Source organism: Oncorhynchus tshawytscha, linkage group LG20 (assembly GCF_018296145.1).
Source record: "Oncorhynchus tshawytscha isolate Ot180627B linkage group LG20, Otsh_v2.0, whole genome shotgun sequence".
NCBI lineage: Eukaryota > Metazoa > Chordata > Actinopteri > Salmoniformes > Salmonidae > Oncorhynchus > Oncorhynchus tshawytscha.
Genome location: NC_056448.1, coordinates 50,681,799 through 50,701,515, shown reverse-complemented (window position 1 = coordinate 50,701,515; position 19,717 = coordinate 50,681,799). Strand labels below are relative to the sequence as shown.

General features: G+C 44.3%; 1 protein-coding gene across 1 annotated transcript in view; it reads left to right on the top strand.

Annotated features, from left to right (window-relative positions):
* LOC112219880 (ciliary neurotrophic factor receptor subunit alpha-like) overlaps positions 1 to 19,717 on the top strand; it is a 141,463-nt gene that overhangs the window by 26,232 nt on the left and 95,514 nt on the right. Inside the window, 1 exon segment of the mRNA XM_042302797.1 lies at positions 16,829 to 17,062. Within this exon segment, the coding sequence (XP_042158731.1) occupies positions 16,829 to 17,062 (234 nt within the window).

The following is a 19,717-nucleotide window of genomic DNA, read 5'->3' as shown; positions in this document are numbered from 1 at the left end:
CGTCAGCCTGACATGCTCTCCGATCTCACTCGGGGCGTGTCTACTTACTTATGCATAGTTTATATTATATTATTTCCTAAAATAACATTACTATACAGGGAATATACTTTCCAAGTTACAGTATTTCGTCCATATAGTTTTAAATGACATCACAAAATCAAAACCAATGTTACATTCATTTTTTTCATTGAAAAATTGTCTGTGGATAACAGACATTCCTTTGGTTGAAAAGAGAGACAGAAAGTCCTCTTCTACTTAAATTCATGACAGGGCATGGAGGTGTCAACCCCCACACCAGTTCCCTCCACTAGTCTGCGTTTGAGAGAAGGTCTGGCTATTCTCAACCATTTTCAAGCTGATCTGACCCATTGTGATCCTCACAGGACAGTCATGACACCACCTACAAACAAAGACTCAAGAGGGACATTCCGGTTGTCAGGTCTGTACAGCATTGGTCCGACCAATCAGAATTAATGCTCCAAGACTGTTTTGATCTTGTGGACTAATAGATCACCTCTGGATATAACATCAATGAATACGCTGACTCAGCAGTATGTGGACACCCCTTCAAGTTACTGGATGCAGCTATATCAGCTAATTGAGCACACAGCCATGCAATCTCCATAGACAAACATTGACAGCAGAATGGCCTTACTGAAAAACTCAGTGACTTTCAACGTGGCACCGTTATAGGATGCTACCTTTCCAACAAGTCAGTTCTTCAAATGTCTGCACTGCTAGAGCTGCACCTGTCAACTGTAAATGCTAATATTATGAAGTGGAAAACGTCTAGGAGAAACAACGGCTCAACACTGGACCACCGAGTGCTGAAGCGAGTGGTGTGTAAAAATATTTGTCTTCGGTTGCAAAACTCACCACCGAGTTCCAAACTGACTCAGGACGCAACGTCAGCACGATAACTGTTCGTAGGGAGATTGGTGAAATGGGTTTTCATGGCCGAGCAGCCTCACACAAGCCTAAGATCACCATGCATAATGCCAAGCATCGGCTGGAGTGGCATAAAGCTCGTTGCCATTGGACTTTGGAGCAGTGGAAACGTGTTCTCTGGATTGATAAATCACGCTCCACCATCTGGCAGTACGACGGACAAATCTGGGTTTAGCGGATGCCAGGAGAACGCTACCTGCTAGAATGCATAGTGCCAACTGTGAAGTTTGGTGGAGGTATAATGGCCTGGGGTTGTTCATGGTTCGGGCTAGGCCTCTTAGTTCCACTGAAGGGACATCTTAATACTACAGCATATAATGACATTCTAGACGATTCTGTGCTTCCAAATTTGTGGCAACAGTTTGTGGAAGGCCCTTTACTGTTTCAGTATGACAATGCCCTCGTGCACAAAGCGAGGCCCATGCAGAAATGGTTTGTCGAGATCGGTGTGGAGGAACTTGACTGCCCAGAGCCCCGACGACAACAGTATCAAACACCTTTGAGCCCCTAACATGGCTAGTGTCATGATATTAACTCTAATATTAGGACTATAGGCTGGCTAGGGTTATGATATTAACTCTGATATTGGGACGTGCGTTGTTTGAAGGAGACCAAGGCGCAGCGTAATTTGTGGTCATCATATTTATTTATGAGAACCAGCAACAAAATAACAAAGTGAAACCAAAACAAACATACCGTTCCGTAGGCTACAAGAGCTGTACAAAAACAAGATCCCCCAACATAGGTGGGGGAAAAGGCTACCTAAGTATGATTCCCAATCAGAGACAGCGATCGACAGCTGCCTCTGATTGGGAACCACACTCGGCCAAACACAAAGAAATACAAAACATAGAATGCCCACCCAAATCACACCTTGACCAAACCAAATCGAGACAGAAAAAGGCCCCCCCAAAGGTGCGGACTCTGGCCGCAAAACCTGAACATATAGGGGCCGGGTGGGAATCTATCCTCGGTGGCGGCTCCGGTGCGAGACGCAGACCCCGCTCCACCTCTGGCTCCCCCCACATTGGTGGCGCCTCTGGTGCGGGGACCCTCGTTGCCGACCCCGAACTGGGGACCCTCTCAGCAGGCTCCGGACTGGGGACCCTCGTTGCAGGCCCCGGACCGGGGACCGTCGCTGGAGGCTCCGGACTGGGGACCCTCATTGCAGGCCCCGGACCGGGGAACGACGCTGGAAGCTCCAGACCCTGGATCGATGCTGGAGGCTTCGTGCCATAGATCATCACTGGAGGCTTCGTGCCATGGATCATCACTGGAGGCTTCGTGCCATGGATCATCACTGGAGGCTTCGTGCCATTGATCATCACTGGAGGCTTCGTGCCATGGATCATCACTGGAGGCTTCGTGCCATGGATCATCACTGGAGGCTTCGTGCCATGGATCATCACTAGAGGCTTTGTGCCCTGGATCATCACTGGAGGCTGGGTTCGTGGAACTGGCACAGGATATACTGGGCCGTGGAGACGCACTGGAGGTCTGGAGCACAGAGCTGGCACAACCCGTCCTGGCTGGATGCTCATGATAACCCGTTAAATGCGGGGCGCTGGCACAGGGAGCTCAGGGCTGTCAGGTCACAACGGAGACACAGCGCGCAGAGCCGGTGCAGGATATTCTGGACCGAAGAGACTCACTGGAGGCCAGATGCGCTGAGCTGGCACCATCCGTCCTGGCTGAATGCCCACTCTAGCTCGACAAATGTGAGGAGCTGGCACAGAGCACACCGGGCTGTGCATGCGCACCAGAGACACACTGCGCAGAACCGCATAACATGGTGCCTGACTAGTCACACTCTCCCCACGGTAAGCACGGGGAGTTGGCTCAGGTCTATAACCTGGCTCCACCAATCCCCCCGTGTGCCCCTGCCCAATTTTTTTTGGGGGGGGTGGGCTGCCTCTCGTACATGCTTCGTTGTGCCAACTCTTCGTATCTTCGCCGTTCCGCCTTTGCTGCTTCCACTTCCTCCTTAGGACGGCGATATTATCCAGCCTGTGCCCAGAGTCCCTTGCCTTCCAGTATCTCCTCCCATGTCCACTCCTCCAGAAAACGCTGCTTGGTCTTTTGGTGGTGGGATCTTCTGTAACGTGCGTTGTTTGAAGGAGACCAAGGCGCAGTGTAATTTGTGGTCATCATATTTATTTCAATGAGAACCAGCAACAAAATAACAAAGTGAAACCAAAACGAACATACCGTTCCGTAGGCTACAAGAGCTGTACAAAAACAAGATCCCCCAACATAGGAGGGGGAAAAGGCCACCTAAGTAGCCTCGGTGAATCATTCTGTATCGTGGTGACTTGGTGAATCATTCTGTATCATGGTGACTTGGTGAATCGTTCTGTATCACGGTGACTTGGTGAATCATTCTGTATCACAGTGACTTGGTGAATCATTCTGTATCACGGTGACTTGGGGAATCATTCTGTATCACGGTGACTTGGTGAATCATTCTGTATCACGGTGACTTTGTGAATCATTCTTTATCATGGTGACTTGGTGAATCATTCTGTATCACGGTGACTTGGTGAATCATTCTGTATCACGGTTACTTGGTGAATCATTCTGTATCACGGTGAATTTGTGAATCATTCTGTATCACGGTGACTTGGTGAATCATCCTGTATCACGGTGACTTGGTGACTCAAAATCAAATCAAATCAAACTTTATTTGTCACTCGCGCCGAATACAACACGTGTAGCCTTACTGTGAAATGCTTACTTACAAGCCCTTATCCAACAGTGCAGTTCAATAAGAGTTAAGTAAATATTTACCAAATAAACCAAAATTAAGAATAATAAAAGTAACACAATAACATAACAATAACGAGGCTATATACAGGGGGTACCGCTACCGAGTCAGTGTGCGGGGATATTGGTCTGTGCAAAGGTGAGACGCTCATGAACACGTACATATGTTTTGTTCTAGGACGCCCACAGGCCTCACAAGACTCGTCTCAAGGTCCCACTGTACCAGTCCAAAAAATGAATGGATTTACAGTATATATGGAGACTGTTAGGTGCCACAAATAAGGGGTTAAATAATATCTCTCAGATAGAGGACAGACACTTCAGAACGAATGTGAATGTGTTTCTATTGGCTAACACTATGTAGTGAATATGTTAATGAATGTGTTTCTATTGGCTAACACTATGTAGTGAATATGTTAATGAATGTGTTTCTATTGGCTAACACTATGTAGTGAATATGTTATTGAATGTGTTTCTATTGGCTAACAGCAAATCTTTTTTTATATATATATATACTTCTGAAACTTCAAGGTGTCTTTAAAATTCCAAATCAAATAGCTAAATGATCCTTGTTATGACCTTCTCAAAACAATTCCATATGTAAGCTTAGCAGAACAAATGGAATCACACCAACACGGTAGGCCTGTATGTGCTGAAGGCAGCAGCCTTAATCGCTAGCCCCCCCCCCCACGATTGAACTCCATTTTGACGCTAGCTATTGGTCTTCACTAGGCTACAACATGCATTTTGACGTTAGCTATTGGTCTAAACTAGGCTACAACATACATTTTGACCTTAGCTATTGGTCTCCACTAGGCTACAACATAATAGTGCCAATTGTATACTATCTTGTTTTATTCAGCTATGTAAAATGGTGGTTGTTGATGTGTATTGCTGCATTTCAGATACATTTTGTACATTTGAATGTTGCAGTAATTGGACCTAACCTAGTGTTTGAGCGAGATGATGTTTTCGATAGCACGCCCTGATACCAATGACTCAACAGCCCCAGTACGGAGAGAAAAACAACTGCTATTTTTCAGGGACTCGTAAAGCCCATTTCAATTTCCTGATGCAGCAGGATAATTCTCTGTGACAGGAGAATGATCAAGTTAAGGTCAAACATCTGTATATAGTCATCAAATAGTCATCACAATAGTCTTCACTGTGGTCATCAATATAGTCCTCATGATAGTCATCAATATAGTCCTCATGATAGTCATCATTACAGTCATCATGATAGTCATCAATATAGTCATCAATATAGTCATCAATACAGTCATCATGATAGTCATCAATACAGTCATCATGATAGTCATCAATACAGTCATCATGATAGTCATCAATACAGTTATCATGATAGTCATCAATACAGTCATCAATATGGTCATCAATACAGTTATCATGACAGTCATCAATATAGTCATCAATATAGTCCTCATGATAGTCATCACAGTAGTCATCATGAATAGTCATCAATATAGTCCTCATGACAGTCATCAATACAGTCATCATGATAGTCATCAATATAGTCATTATGATAGTCATCAATACAGTCATCATGATAGTCATCAATACAGTCATCATGAATAGTCATCAATACAGTCATCATGATAGTCATCAATACAGTCATCATGAATAGTTATCAATACAGTCATCATGATAGTCATCAATACAGTCATCATGATAGTCATCAATACAGTTATTATGATAGTCATCAATACAGTCATCATGAATAGTCATCAATACAGTCATCATGATAGTCATCAATACAGTCATCAATATGGTCATCAATACAGTTATCATGACAGTCATCAATATAGTCATCAATATAGTCCTCATGATAGTCATCACAGTAGTCATCATGAATAGTCATCAATATAGTCCTCATGACAGTCATCAATACAGTCATCATGATAGTCATCAATATAGTCATCAATACAGTCATCAATACAGTCATCATGATAGTCATCAATACAGTCATCATGATAGTCATCAATACAGTCATCATGATAGTCATCAATACAGGCATCATGATAGTCATCAATACAGTCATCATGATAGTCATCAATACCGTCATCATGATAGTCATCAATACAGTCATCATGATAGTCATCAATACAGTTATCATGATAGTCATCAATACAGTCATCAATATGGTCATCAATACAGTTATCATGACAGTCATCAATATAGTCATCAATATAGTCATCATGATAGTCATCAATACAGTCATCATGAATAGTCACCAATACAGTCATTATGATAGTCATCAATACAGTCATCGTGATAGTCATCAATACAGTCATCATGAATAGTCATCAATACAGTCATCATGATAGTCATCAATACAGTCATCATGAATAGTCATCAATACAGTCATCATGATAGTCATCAATACAGTCATCATGAATAGTCATCAATACAGTCATCATGATAGTCATCAATACAGTCATCATGATAGTCATCAATACAGGCATCATGATAGTCATCAATACAGTAATCATGATAGTCATCAATACCGTCATCATGATAGTCATCAATACAGTCATCATGATAGTCATCAATACAGTCATCAATATGGTCATCAATACAGTTATCATGACAGTCATCAATATAGTCATCAATATAGTCATCATGATAGTCATCAATACAGTCATCATGAATAGTCATCAATACAGTCATTATGATAGTCATCAATACAGTCATCATGATAGTCATCAATACAGTCATCATGAATAGTCATCAATACAGTCATCATGATAGTCATCAATACAGTCATCATGAATAGTTATCAATACAGTCATCATGATAGTCATCAATACAGTCATCATGATAGTCATCAATACAGTTATTATGATAGTCATCAATACAGTCATCAATATGGTCATCAATACAGTTATCATGACAGTCATCAATATAGTCATCAATATAGTCATCATGATAGTCATCAATACAGTCATCATGAATAGTCATCAATACAGTCATCATGATAGTCATCAATACAGTCATCATGAATAGTCATCAATACAGTCATCATGATAGTCATCAATACAGTCATCAATATGGTCATCAATACAGTTATCATGACAGTCATCAATATAGTCATCAATATAGTCCTCATGATAGTCATCACAGTAGTCATCATGAATAGTCATCAATATAGTCCTCATGACAGTCATCAATACAGTCATCATGATAGTCATCAATACAGTCATCAATATGGTCATCAATACAGTTATCATGACAGTCATCAATATAGTCATCAATACAGTCATCATGATAGTCATCAATACAGTCATCATGAATAGTCACCAATACAGTCATTATGATAGTCATCAATACAGTCATCATGATAGTCATCAATACAGTCATCACGAATAGTCATCAATACAGTCATCATGATAGTCATCAATACAGTCATCATGAATAGTCATCAATACAGTCATCATGATAGTCATCAATACAGTCATCATGAATAGTCATCAATACAGTCATCATGATAGTCATCAATACAGTCATCAATATGGTCATCAATACAGTTATCATGACAGTCATCAATATAGTCCTCATGATAGTCATCACAGTAGTCATCATGAATAGTCATCAATATAGTCCTCATGACAGTCATCAATACTGTCATCATGATAGTCATCAATACAGTCATCATGATAGTCATCAATACAGTCATCAATATGGTCATCAATACAGTTATCATGACAGTCATCAATATAGTCATCAATATAGTCCTCATGATAGTCATCACAGTAGTCATCATGAATAGTCATCAATATAGTCCTCATGACAGTCATCAATACAGTCATCATGATAGTCATCAATACAGTCATCATGACAGTCATCAATACAGTCATCATGATAGTCATCAATACAGTCATCATGAATAGTCATCAATACAGTCATCATGATAGTCATCAATACAGTCATCAATATGGTCATCAATACAGTTATCATGACAGTCATCAATATAGTCCTCATGATAGTCATCACAGTAGTCATCATGAATAGTCATCAATATAGTCCTCATGACAGTCATCAATACTGTCATCATGATAGTCATCAATATAGTCATCAATACAGTCATCATGATAGTCATCAATACAGTCATCATGATAGTCATCAATACAGTCATCATGATAGTCATCAATACAGGCATCATGATAGTCATCAATACAGTCATCATGATAGTCACCAATACAGTCATCATGATAGTTATCAATACAGTCATCATGATAGTCATCAATACAGTCATCATGATAGTCATCCATATGGTCATCAATACAGTCATCAATAGAGTCATCAATACAGTCATCAATATAGTCATCAATACAGTCATCAATATAGTCATCAATATAGTCCTCATGATAGTCATCAATATAGTCATCAATATAGTCATCAATGTAGTCCTCATGATGTTGTTGTGGAGTCTAGTTAGGGTTTGGTTAGTGTTGTGAATGATGATGTTGTGGAGTCTAGTTAGAGTTAAGGGTTTGGTTAGTGTTGTGAATGATGTTGTTGTGGAGTCTAGTTAGGGTTTGGTTAGTGTTGTGAATTATGTTGCTGTGGAGTCTAGTTAGACTTAAGGGTTTGGTTAGTGTTGTGAATGATGTTGTTGTGGAGTGTAAGAGTTAAGGGTTTGGTTAGTGTTGTGAATTATGTTGTTGTGGAGTCAAGTTAGAGTTAAGGGTTTGGTTAGTGTTGTGAATTATGTTGTTGTGGAGTCTAGTTAGGGTTTGGTTAGTGTTGTGAATTATGTTGCTGTGGAGTCTAGTTAGAGTTAAGGGCTTGGTTAGTGTTGTGAATTATGTTGTTGTGGAGTCTAGTTAGGGTGTGGTTAGTGTTGTGAATTATGTTGTTGTGGAGTCTAGTTAGAGTTAAGGGTTTGGTTAGTGTTGTGAATTATGTTGCTGTGGAGTCTAGTTAGGGTTTGGTTAGTGTTGTCAATTATGTTGTTGTGGAGTCTAGTTAGGGTTTGGTTAGTGTTGTGAATGATGTTGTTGTGGAGTCTAGTTAGGGTTTGGTTAGTGTTGTGAATTATGTTGCTGTGGAGTCTAGTTAGACTTAAGGGTTTGGTTAGTGTTGTGAATTATGTTGTTGTGGAGTCAAGTTAGAGTTAAGGGTTTGGTTAGTGTTGTGAATTATGTTGTTGTGTAGTCTAGTTAGGGTTTGGTTAGTGTTGTGAATTATGTTGCTGTGGATTCCAGTTAGAGTTAAGGGTTTGGTTAGTGTTACGTAATGATGCTGATGTTGTTCTACTATGGACAGATAAACCTAACCCCCGACGCCCCAGAACCCCTCCTAAACCTAACCCCACAACACCCTAGAACCCTCCTAAACCTAACCCCACAACACCCCAGAACCCCTCCTAAACCTAATCCCCCAACACCCCAGAACCACTCCTAAACCTAACCCCACAACGCCCCAGAACCCAGATATCTCCCATGTGTGTTTCCCAGACAGACCAGAGCTGAGCTGAGCTGCATATTCCCACATCCCAACATCCCTGCTCAGCCCTTAAAAGTGTATCTCTTCTATGTGAGTTCACCCACTCCCACAGAACAAAACAGAAAGATAGATTGCTGATGGCTATATGAACCCAACCAACTCACTCCTAAATGTAAAGCATCAATTGAAGCTTTACCTCCTTTTCATCTTCATGTCAGACTGGTTTCCCTTCCCTTCCCTAGTTGAATGGAGCCATGGACCCCATGTGTTTCTGTACTGCCTTCACAGGGCGGGGGAACTTTATGACTGTGTTTATTATGCCCCCATTGAAAGGGTTTGTGTGTTTGGTTGAATTTCATCTGCAGCATCCCTCTTGTGGCTCAGCCCAGATATAAGGAAGGAGATGGGGAGGAGAGAGGTAGGAGAGGAAGGAGAGATGGAGGGAGGGAGAGAGGAGGGAGAAGAGGAAGGAGAGAGGAACAGAGAGAAGGAGGGAGGAGAGGAAGGAGAGAGGAGGGAGAGAAGGAGAGGGGAGGGAGAAGAGGAAGGAGAGAGGGAGGGAGAGAAGGAGGGAGGAGAGGAAGGAGAGAGGGAGGAGAGAGGAAGAAGAGAGGAAGAAAAGGGAGAGAGGAAGGAGAGAAGGAAAGAGGAGGAAGAGAATCAGAGAGGAAGGGGAGGAGGAGAGAGGAAGGAGAGGAAGAGAGAAGAAGGGGAAAAGGAAAGAGAAGGAGAGAGGAAGATGAGAAGGAAGAGAGAGGAAGGAGAGAAGAGGAGAATGAAGAGAGAGGAAGGAGAGAATGAAAGAGGAGGGAGAGATGGCGAGAAGGAAGAGAAAGGAAGAGAGAATGAGGAGGGAAAGAAGGAGAGGATGACGTTTTGCAGCTGTTTAGAGAGGGAGGGAGGGAGGGAGGGAGGGAGGGAGAGAGAGAGAGAGAGAGAGAGAGAGAGAGAGAGAACATGTTAATCAGAGCCCTCACTGGAAACAAGGGACACAATGAAGGGATTAGAACACAGGAGGTTGGTGGCACCTTAATTGGGGAGGACAGGCTAGTTGCAATGGCTGGAGCAAAATATGTGGAATGGTATCACATGCATCAAACACATGGGCTCCATTCCAGACATTATTATGAGCCGTCCTCCTCCTCACCAGCCTCCACTGGATTAGACGGAGGGCAAAGTAATGATTTTAGAAGAGAGGAGATGTGAAATATGGTGACCCTGTCTTTCATATGCACAGCTCAGTACATGACTGTTAAACTGGCAATACTGTAGATATAGTGCAGCACAGTACAGACATCTGATGTTAAACCACATTTTATGATCCGTTTGTGCTTCTTATTTCTTTAGCAGATGTTTTAATTCAGATTAAAGGGGAGCGTGTTTAAAGGCATACGGATCTGACACACATACTAAAACATTTGTCTTGATGAGTTGTGGGATGTCCAGCAGTAAGTACAGTACCAATCAATAGTTTGGACACACATTCAAGGGATTCAAGGGGTTTTCTGTATTTTTCTACATTGTAGAATAACAGTGAAGACATCAACACTTTTAAAGAACACATATGGAATCATGTAGTAACCAAAAAAAGTGGCAAACAAATCAAAATCTATTTTAGATTTTATATTCTTCAAGGTAGCCACCCTTTGCCTTGATGACAGCTTTGCACACTCTTGGCATTACCAAAATTCCCAGTACTCTGTATGCCAGCTACCCAGTACTCTGTATGTCATGGGCTCTCCAACCCTGTTCCTGCTACCCAGTACTCTGTATACCATGGGCTCTCCTACCCTGTTCCTGCAACTCAGTACTCTGTATGCCATGGGCTCTCCAACCCTGTTCCTGCAGCTACCCAGTACTCTGTATACCATGGGCTCTCCAACCCTGTTCCTGCTACCCAGTACTCTGTATGCCATGGGCTCTCCAACCCTGTTCCTGCTACTCAGTACTCTGTATGCCATGGGCTCTCCAACCCTGTTCCTGCTACTCAGTACTCTGTATGCCATGGGCTCTCCAACCCTGTTCCTGCTACTCAGTACTCTGTATGCCATGGGCTCTCCAACCCTGTTCCTGTTACTCAGTACTCTGTATGCCATGGGCTCTCCAACCCTGTTCCTGCAGCTACCCAGTACTCTGTATGTAATGGGCTCTCCAACCCTGTTCCTGCAGCTACCCAGTACTCTGTATGTAATGGGCTCTCCAACCCTGTTCCTGCAGCTACCCAGTACTCTGTATGCCATGGGCTCTCCAACCCTGTTCCTGCTACTCAGTACTCTGTATGCCATGGGCTCTCCAACCCTGTTCCTGTTACTCAGTACTCTGTATGCCATGGGCTCTCCAACCCTGTTCCTGCATCTACCCAGTGCTAAATTTGGGAAACCAAGTGATATCTGCTCAGGAACTAAACGTTTCACTAAGCTGTTGACAGCCAGTCTGCACACTCAAGAAAGGAATAAAGGAGGCTACTCAAACTAGGCTACAAAATCCAATTCAAATTCAATATTATTGTAGGCTAACTCTATAAGCCGCCCAACAGAATCAATGAAGCAACAGAACCAATGAACCAACAGAACCAATGAACCAACTGCATCAATGAACCAACAGAATCAATGAACCAACAGAACCAATGAACCAACAGAACCAATGAACCAACAGAACCAATGAACCAACAGCATCAATGAACCAACTGCATCAATGAACCAACAGAATCAATGAACCAACAGAACCAATGAACCAACAGAACCAATGAACTAACAGAACCAATGAACCAACAGAACCAATGAACCAACAGAACCAATGAACCAACAGAATCAATGAACCAACAGAATCAATGAACCAACTGCATCAATGAACCAACTGCATCAATGAAGCAACTGCATCAATGAACCAACAGAACCAATGGACCAACAGAATCAATGGACCAACAGAATCAATGAACCAACAATTACTTTGTTTCCAGCCTGAAGCAACACAAAGTTAAAAACAAAACAATCAATGCTCTCTTATTTAGTGGTCTGCAAATAAACCAAACAGGTACAAGTAACAAACATTGATTGAAGTGTAGTCAATGTGTTCAGAGTTGGATCATGTCTACATCCAGTAGCCAGGAGAGGAGAGGAGAGGAGAGGAGAGGAGAGGAGAGGAGAGGAGAGGAGAGGAGAGGAGAGGAGAGGAGAGGAGAGGAGAGGAGAGGAGAGGAGAGGAGAGGAGAGGAGAGGAGAGGAGAGGAGAGGAGAGGAGAGGAGAGGAGGGGATTGGGATCAGTCTGCATAACAGTATTTCTTAATCCTGCTCCTGGGAACCCAACGGGGAACACATTGTTTGTTTTTGCCTGAGCACTATACAGCCAATTCAAACCATCCACCCATCAAGTGATGAGGATTTGAATCAGGTGTGCAGTGCTAATTCAAAACCAGCATACAGTATCTTCCTGCACTGTCCAACACTGTTCTCAAAACAGTATCTCTTCCTCTACTGTCCCAAACTGGTCTCAAACCAGTATATCTTCCTCTACTGTCCCACACTGCTCTCAAACCAGTATATCTTCCTCCACTGTCCCTGTCCCACACTGGTCTCAAACCAGTATATCTTTCTCTACTGTCCCACACTGGTCTCAAACCAGTATATCTTCCTCTACTGTCCCTGTCCACACTGGTCTCAAACCAGTATATCTTCCTCTACTGTCCCTGTCCACACTGGTCTCAAACCAGTATATCTTCCTCTACTGTCCCTGTCCACACTGGTCTCAAACCAGTATATCTTCCTCTACTGTCCCTGTCCACACTGGTCTCAAACCAGTATATCTTCCTCTACTGTCCCTGTCCACACTGGTCTCAAACCAGTATATCTTCCTCTACTGTCCCTGTCCACACTGGTCTCAAACCAGTATATCTTCCTCTACTGTCCCTGTCCACACTGGTCTCAAACCAGTATATCTTCCTCTACTGTCCCTGTCCCACACTGGTCTCAAACCAGTATATCTTCCTCTACTGTCCCACACTGGTCTCAAACCAGTATATCTTCCTCTACTGTCCCTGTCCACACTGGTCTCAAACCAGTATATCTTCCTCTACTGTCCCTGTCCACACTGGTCTCAAACCAGTATATCTTCCTCTACTGTCCCTGTCCCACACTGGTCTCAAACCAGTATATCTTCCTCCACTGTCCCACACTGGTCTAAAACCACTATATCTTCCTCTACTGTCCCTGTCCCACACTGGTCTCAAACCAGTATATCTTCCTCCACTGTCCACACTGGTCTCAAACCAGTATATCTTCCTCTACTGTCCCTGTCCCACACTGGTCTCAAACCAGTATATCTTCCTCTATTGTCCCTGTCCACACTGGTCTCAAACCAGTATATCTTCCTCTACTGTCCCTGTCCCACACTGGTCTCAAACCAGTATATCTTCCTCTATTGTCCCTGTCCACACTGGTCTCAAACCAGTATATCTTCCTCTACTGTCCCTGTCCCACACTGGTCTCAAACCAGTATATCTTCCTCTATTGTCCCTGTCCACACTGGTCTCAAACCAGTATATCTTCCTCTACTGTCCCTGTCCCACACTGGTCTCAAACCAGTATATCTTCCTCTACTGTCCCTGTCCCACACTGGTCTCAAACCAGTATATCTTCCTCTACTGTCCCTGTCCCACACTGGTCTCAAACCAGTATATCTTCCTCTACTGTCCCTGTCCCACACTGGTCTCAAACCAGTATATCTTCCTCCACTGTCCACACTGGTCTCAAACCAGTATATCTTCCTCTACTGTCCCTGTCCCACACTGGTCTCAAACCAGTATATCTTCCTCTATTGTCCCTGTCCACACTGGTCTCAAACCAGTATATCTTCCTCTACTGTCCCTGTCCCACACTGGTCTCAAACCAGTATATCTTCCTCTATTGTCCCTGTCCACACTGGTCTCAAACCACGATATCTTCCTCTACTGTTCCTGTCCCACACTATTCTCAAACCACTATATCTTCCTCTACTGTCCCTGTCCCACACTGGTCTCAAACCAGTATATCTTCCTCCACTGTCCCTGTCCCACACTGGTCTCAAACCAGTATATCTTCCTCCACTGTCCCACACTGGTCTCAAACCACTATATCTTCTTCTACTGTCCCACACTGGTCTCAAACCAGCGATCCTCATTTTTCACAACAAAACATTTTTGAATTTGAAGTTCAGGTCTGTTTTTCTTTTGAAACCAGAAGGAGGCTACATTTATGACTTTCTAGACTATGGTGATATTTTATATATGAATGATTCTGCTGCAGTGTTTGAGATCAATTTACCCCCTTTACCATGGAGCATTGAGATGTATTTTAAACTGCAAAACCCTTACCCTGCCCTTTATATACCAGGGTCGGCTGGCCTTCTCTAGTCACTCGTAGGCTCAGGCACTGCTATACTTTTATTTATAAATCCATTTTGGGTTTACTACCTTTTTATTCAGGCACTTTTATTGTTCAGAAATGTGGTGGGTCGTCTCTTCGTTCGCTGGACTTTATCCTGCTAACTGTTCCAAATGTCCGAACTGAATTTGGTAAAAGGGCTTTTATGTCCTCTGCACCATCGTCTTGGAACGCCTTACAAAATACTTTTAAACTGGAAGAACTTGTCCCGATTGGTGTTTTTAAACCACTGATGAAGGATTTTGAAACTGACTCCCTGACCTGTCAATGTTTTTAATTTGCTGTTTTTTGATTTTGTTATATTCTTGTGAATTCTATGTGAATTGTAGTTTTTCATGTTGTCTGTCTGTAATTGTGTAATGACCTTGGCGCTCTTCAAAAAGAGAATTCAAATCTCAACGAGCCCTTCCTGGATAAATACAGGTTAAATAAAATAAAAACACGTGACCATCCTCCTTGACAATGTTTGAGCCACTCAAAAGGAACCAATTGGATGGCTCCATTCATGACATTTCAAGCTAGCTGTGGAGAGAGCTTCCAGCACGTTCTGAACTCCGTTACACATGCTCAGATAGAAACGTGTATGTCTAGGGTTCCTCTGGTGACCCACCTGCCCTCATGTCTCCTCTCTCTCTCTCTTATACCATGGTACTGTACCTTTCAACACTACTCATTCATGTCTCCTCTGTCTTATACCATGGTACTGTACCTTTCAACACTACTCATTCATGTCTCCTCTGTCTTATACCATGGTACTGCTCTTATACTCCTCAGTCTTGCCTTCGTCGTTCTTCAGTGAGACGAGGTGGTGGCATTGGGGGGTTGTCCTCGGTCTCATTCATCGGAGGCAGGCCTCTCCAGAGGAATACAGAGGGGGGAGAGAGGGATAGATGGGAAGGAGAGAAAGGTATTTATAAATATACATTGAGGAGCCATTGAGCCGTTGAGGAGCTGAGAGGAGGATATTCACATGGACATGGAAGCGACAGGTGGAGTTGACTCCACACATCTCCTAATTGAACATCTCACTGGCATCCCAGCCTTTAGACTAACAGAGAAATACAAGAGCCTGGTGGTTAGTGTCTGTCTCACTGTCCGTCTCACTGTCTGTCTCACTGTCTGTCTCACTGTGTGTCTCACTGTCTGTCTCACTGTCTGTCACACTGTCTGTCTCACTGTTTGTCTCACTGTCTATCTCACTGTCTGTCTCCCGCTCTGTTGAGAAGTATAGGTAATATAGGGCTCAGGAAGCTGTCTCCGTTGCCATCTCTTCTGTCTCCCTGTCTGTCTCCCTCTCTGTTGAGAAGTATAGGTAATATAGGGCTCAGGAAGCTGTCTCCGTTGCCATCTCTTCTGTCTCACTGTCTGTCTCCCTGTCTGTTGAGAAGTATAGGTAATATAGGGCTCAGGAAGCCTTCTCCGTTGCCATCTCTTCTGTCTCCCTGTCTGTTGAGAAGTATAGGTAATATAGGGCTCAGGAAGCTGTCTCCGTTGCCATCTCTTCTGTCTCACTGTCTGTCTCCCTGTCTGTTGAGAAGTATAGGTAATATAGGGCTCAGGAAGCCTTCTCCGTTGCCATCTCTTCTGTCTCCCTGTCTGTCTGAGAAGTATAGGTAATATAGGGCTCAGGAAGCTGTCTCCGTTGCCATCTCTTCTGTCTCCCTGTCTGTCTGAGAAGTATAGGTAATATAGGGCTCAGGAAGCTGTCTCCGTTGCCATCTCTTCTGTCTCACTGTCTGTCTCCCTGTCTGTTGAGAAGTATAGGTAATATAGGGCTCAGGAAGCCTTCTCCGTTGCCATCTCTTCTGTCTCCTGTCTGTCTGTCTGTTGAGAAGTATAGGTAATATAGGGCTCAGGAAGCTGTCTCCGTTGCCATCTCTTCTGTCTCCCTGTCTGTCTCCCTCTCTGTTGAGAAGTATAGGTAATATAGGGCTCAGGAAGCTGTCTCCGTTGCCATCTCTTCTGTCTCCCTCTCTGTTGAGAAGTATAGGTAATATAGGGCTCAGGAAGCTGTCTCCGTTGCCATCTCTTCTGTCTCCCTCTCTGTTGAGAAGTATAGGTAATATAGGGCTCAGGAAGCCTTCTCTGTTGCCATCTCTTCTGTCCCACTGCTACAGCACTGTGCTCCCAGTTCACCCCCGACAAGCTGACATAGTAACAGTAACAGTCTAGTAACAGTCTAGTAACAGTCTAGTAATAGTGTAGTAACAGTTTCCTGCTCCTCTCTCCTCTCTAGGGGCCAGTATTCAGTATGAGCGTATGGATGGGGACGTGACTATGCAGTGTGGCTCTCTGGACAGCGATGCCAGCGTGACATGGAAGGTAAACGGGACGGACGTGAAGGCACACCACCGGGAGGAGGGGTCTAGACTCATACTGATGGAGGTGGACCTCTCAAACAATGGACTTTACAGCTGCTTTCAGAACCCCAATGGAGAACGACGGGACCAGATCAACCTGCGCATCGGAAGTAAGTTCGAATGACCATCATATCCCTCTCTCTTTCTCTGCACATGGGCAGTGAGTTCTAATGACCATCATTTCCCTCTTTCTTTCTCTGCACATGGGCAGTGAGTTCTAATGACCATCATATCCCTCTCTCTTTCTCTGCACATGGGCAGTGAGTTCTAATGACCATCATATCCCTCTCTCTTTCTCTGCACATGGGCAGTGAGTTCTAATGACCATCATATCCCTCTCTCTTTCTCTGCACATGGGCAGTGAGTTCTAATGACCATCATATCCCTCTCTCTTTCTCTGCACATGGGCAGTGAGTTCTAATGACCATCATATCCCTCTCTCTTTCTCTGCACATGGGCAGTGAGTTCTAATGCTCTCTCGCTCTCTCCTTCCCTCTCTCCCTCCATCCATTGGCAGTGAGTTGTAGTAATGAGAATCTTCTCTTTTCTCAGTCTCTCTCTCTGCTCTAAATAGTGAGAGATGTTCTCTCTCTGACCTGTGGTTGGTCTGTGTTGGTCTGTCTATTCTATGACCAGGCATCCTGGCTCTGACACACTCACAGCAGTCTGGCGCTGTTTCACACATGAACAGCTTGTCTGGATGCACCCAGCTGAGTATTTTCAGACCCTCATTAATAACAATAGATGGCATCTTCTGACACTCCCTCCCACCCTTTCACCCTCCCTCCCATTACCCCTCCATCCCTTTCACCCTCCCTCCCATTCTCCCATTACCCCTCCATCCCTTTCACCCTCCCTCCCATTACCCCTCCCTCCCATTACCCCTCCATCCCTTTCACCCTCCCTCCCATTCTCCCATTACCCTCCATCCCTTTCACCCTCCCTCCCATTCTCCCATTACCCCTCCATCCCTTTCACCCTCCCTCCCATTCTCCCATTACCCCTCCATCCCTTTCACCCTCCCTCCCATTCTCCCATTACCCCTCCATCCCTTTCACCCTCCCTCCCATTATCCCCCATCCCTCCCACCCTTTCCCCTCCCTCCCATTATCCCTCCATCCCTTTCACCCTCCCCCCCATTCTCCCATTACCCCTCCATCCCTTTCACCCTCCCTCCCATACTCCCATTACCCCTCCCACCCTTTCACCCTCCCTCCCATTATCCCTCCATCCCTTTCACCTTCCCTCCCATTCTCCCATTACCCCTCCATTCCTTTCACCCTCCCTCCCATTACCCCTCCCTCCCATTACCCCTCCATCCCTTTCACCCTCCCTCCCATTCTCCCATTACCCCTCCATCCCTTTCACCCTCCCTCCCATTCTCCCATTACCCCTCCATCCCTTTCACCCTCCCTCCCATACTCTCATTACCCCTCCATCCCTTTCACCCTCCCTCCCATTCTCCCATTACCCCTCCCACCCTTTCACCCTCCCTCCCATTATCCCTCCATCCCTTTCACCCTCCCTCCCATTCTCCCATTACCCCTCCATCCCTTTCACCCTCCCTCCCATACTCCCATTACTCCTCCATCCCTTTCACCCTCCCTTCCATTCTCCCATTACCCCTCCCACCATTTCACCCTCCCTCCCATTATCCCTCCATCCCTTTCACCCTCCCTCCCATTCTCCCATTACCCCTCCATCCCTTTCACCCTCCCTCCCATTCTCCCATTACCCCTCCATCCCTTTCCCCCTCCCTCAATCCCTCCCCCTCCCTCCCTTTCCCCCTCAATCCCTTCCCCCTCCCTACCTTTCCGCATTCGTCCCTTACCCCATTCCACCTTTCTCCATCCCCCCCTTTCCTCCTACCTGTGGGATGTGGGTTGTTTTAACAGGACAGTGAGACTGATGGAGGGATGTGGGTTGCCTTCAGATGAAAAGTTAATATCTATATATATAGAGAGTATATCTTCATACTTCCATTCATTTGTATGGGTTACCTTCAGATGAAAAGCTAATATCTATAAACTGTATATAGAGACTATATCTTCATACTTCCATTCATTTGTATGGCTTACCTTCAGATGAAAAGCTAATATCTATATACTGTATATAGAGACTATATCTCCATACTTCCATTCATTTGTATGGGTCACCTTCAGATGAAGATTTAATATCTATATATTTCTCCAGTTTTAGCTTCTAATTTTAAAAATTAATCTCTCCAGAAATAAATCTCTCACTGTTGCCTCCTGTTATAGACCCCCCTCAGCTCCCAGCTCTGCCCTGGACACCATATGTGAATTGATTTCCCCCCATCTGTCTTCAGAGTCCTTTCTACTAGGTGACCTATTCTGGGATATGCTTAAAACCCCAGGCCGCCCTGCAATCTAAGCTAGATGCCCTCAATCTCACACAAATTATCAAGGATCCCACCAGGTACAACCCTAAATCCGTAAACCCTCATAGATATTATCCTGACCAACTTACCCTCCAAATACATCTCTGCTGTCTTCAACCAAGATCTCAGCGATCACTGCCTCATTGCCTGCATCCATAATTTTTAATTTGACCTTTATTTAACTAGGCAAGTCAGTTAAGAACAAATTCTTATTTTCAATGACGGCCTAGGAACAGTGGGTTAACTGCCTGTTCAGGGGCAGAACGACAGCTCAGGGGTTTGAACTTGCAACCTTCCGGTTACTAGTCCACCACTCTAACCACTAGGCTACCCTGCCGCCCCAGCCACTAGGCTACCCTGCCGC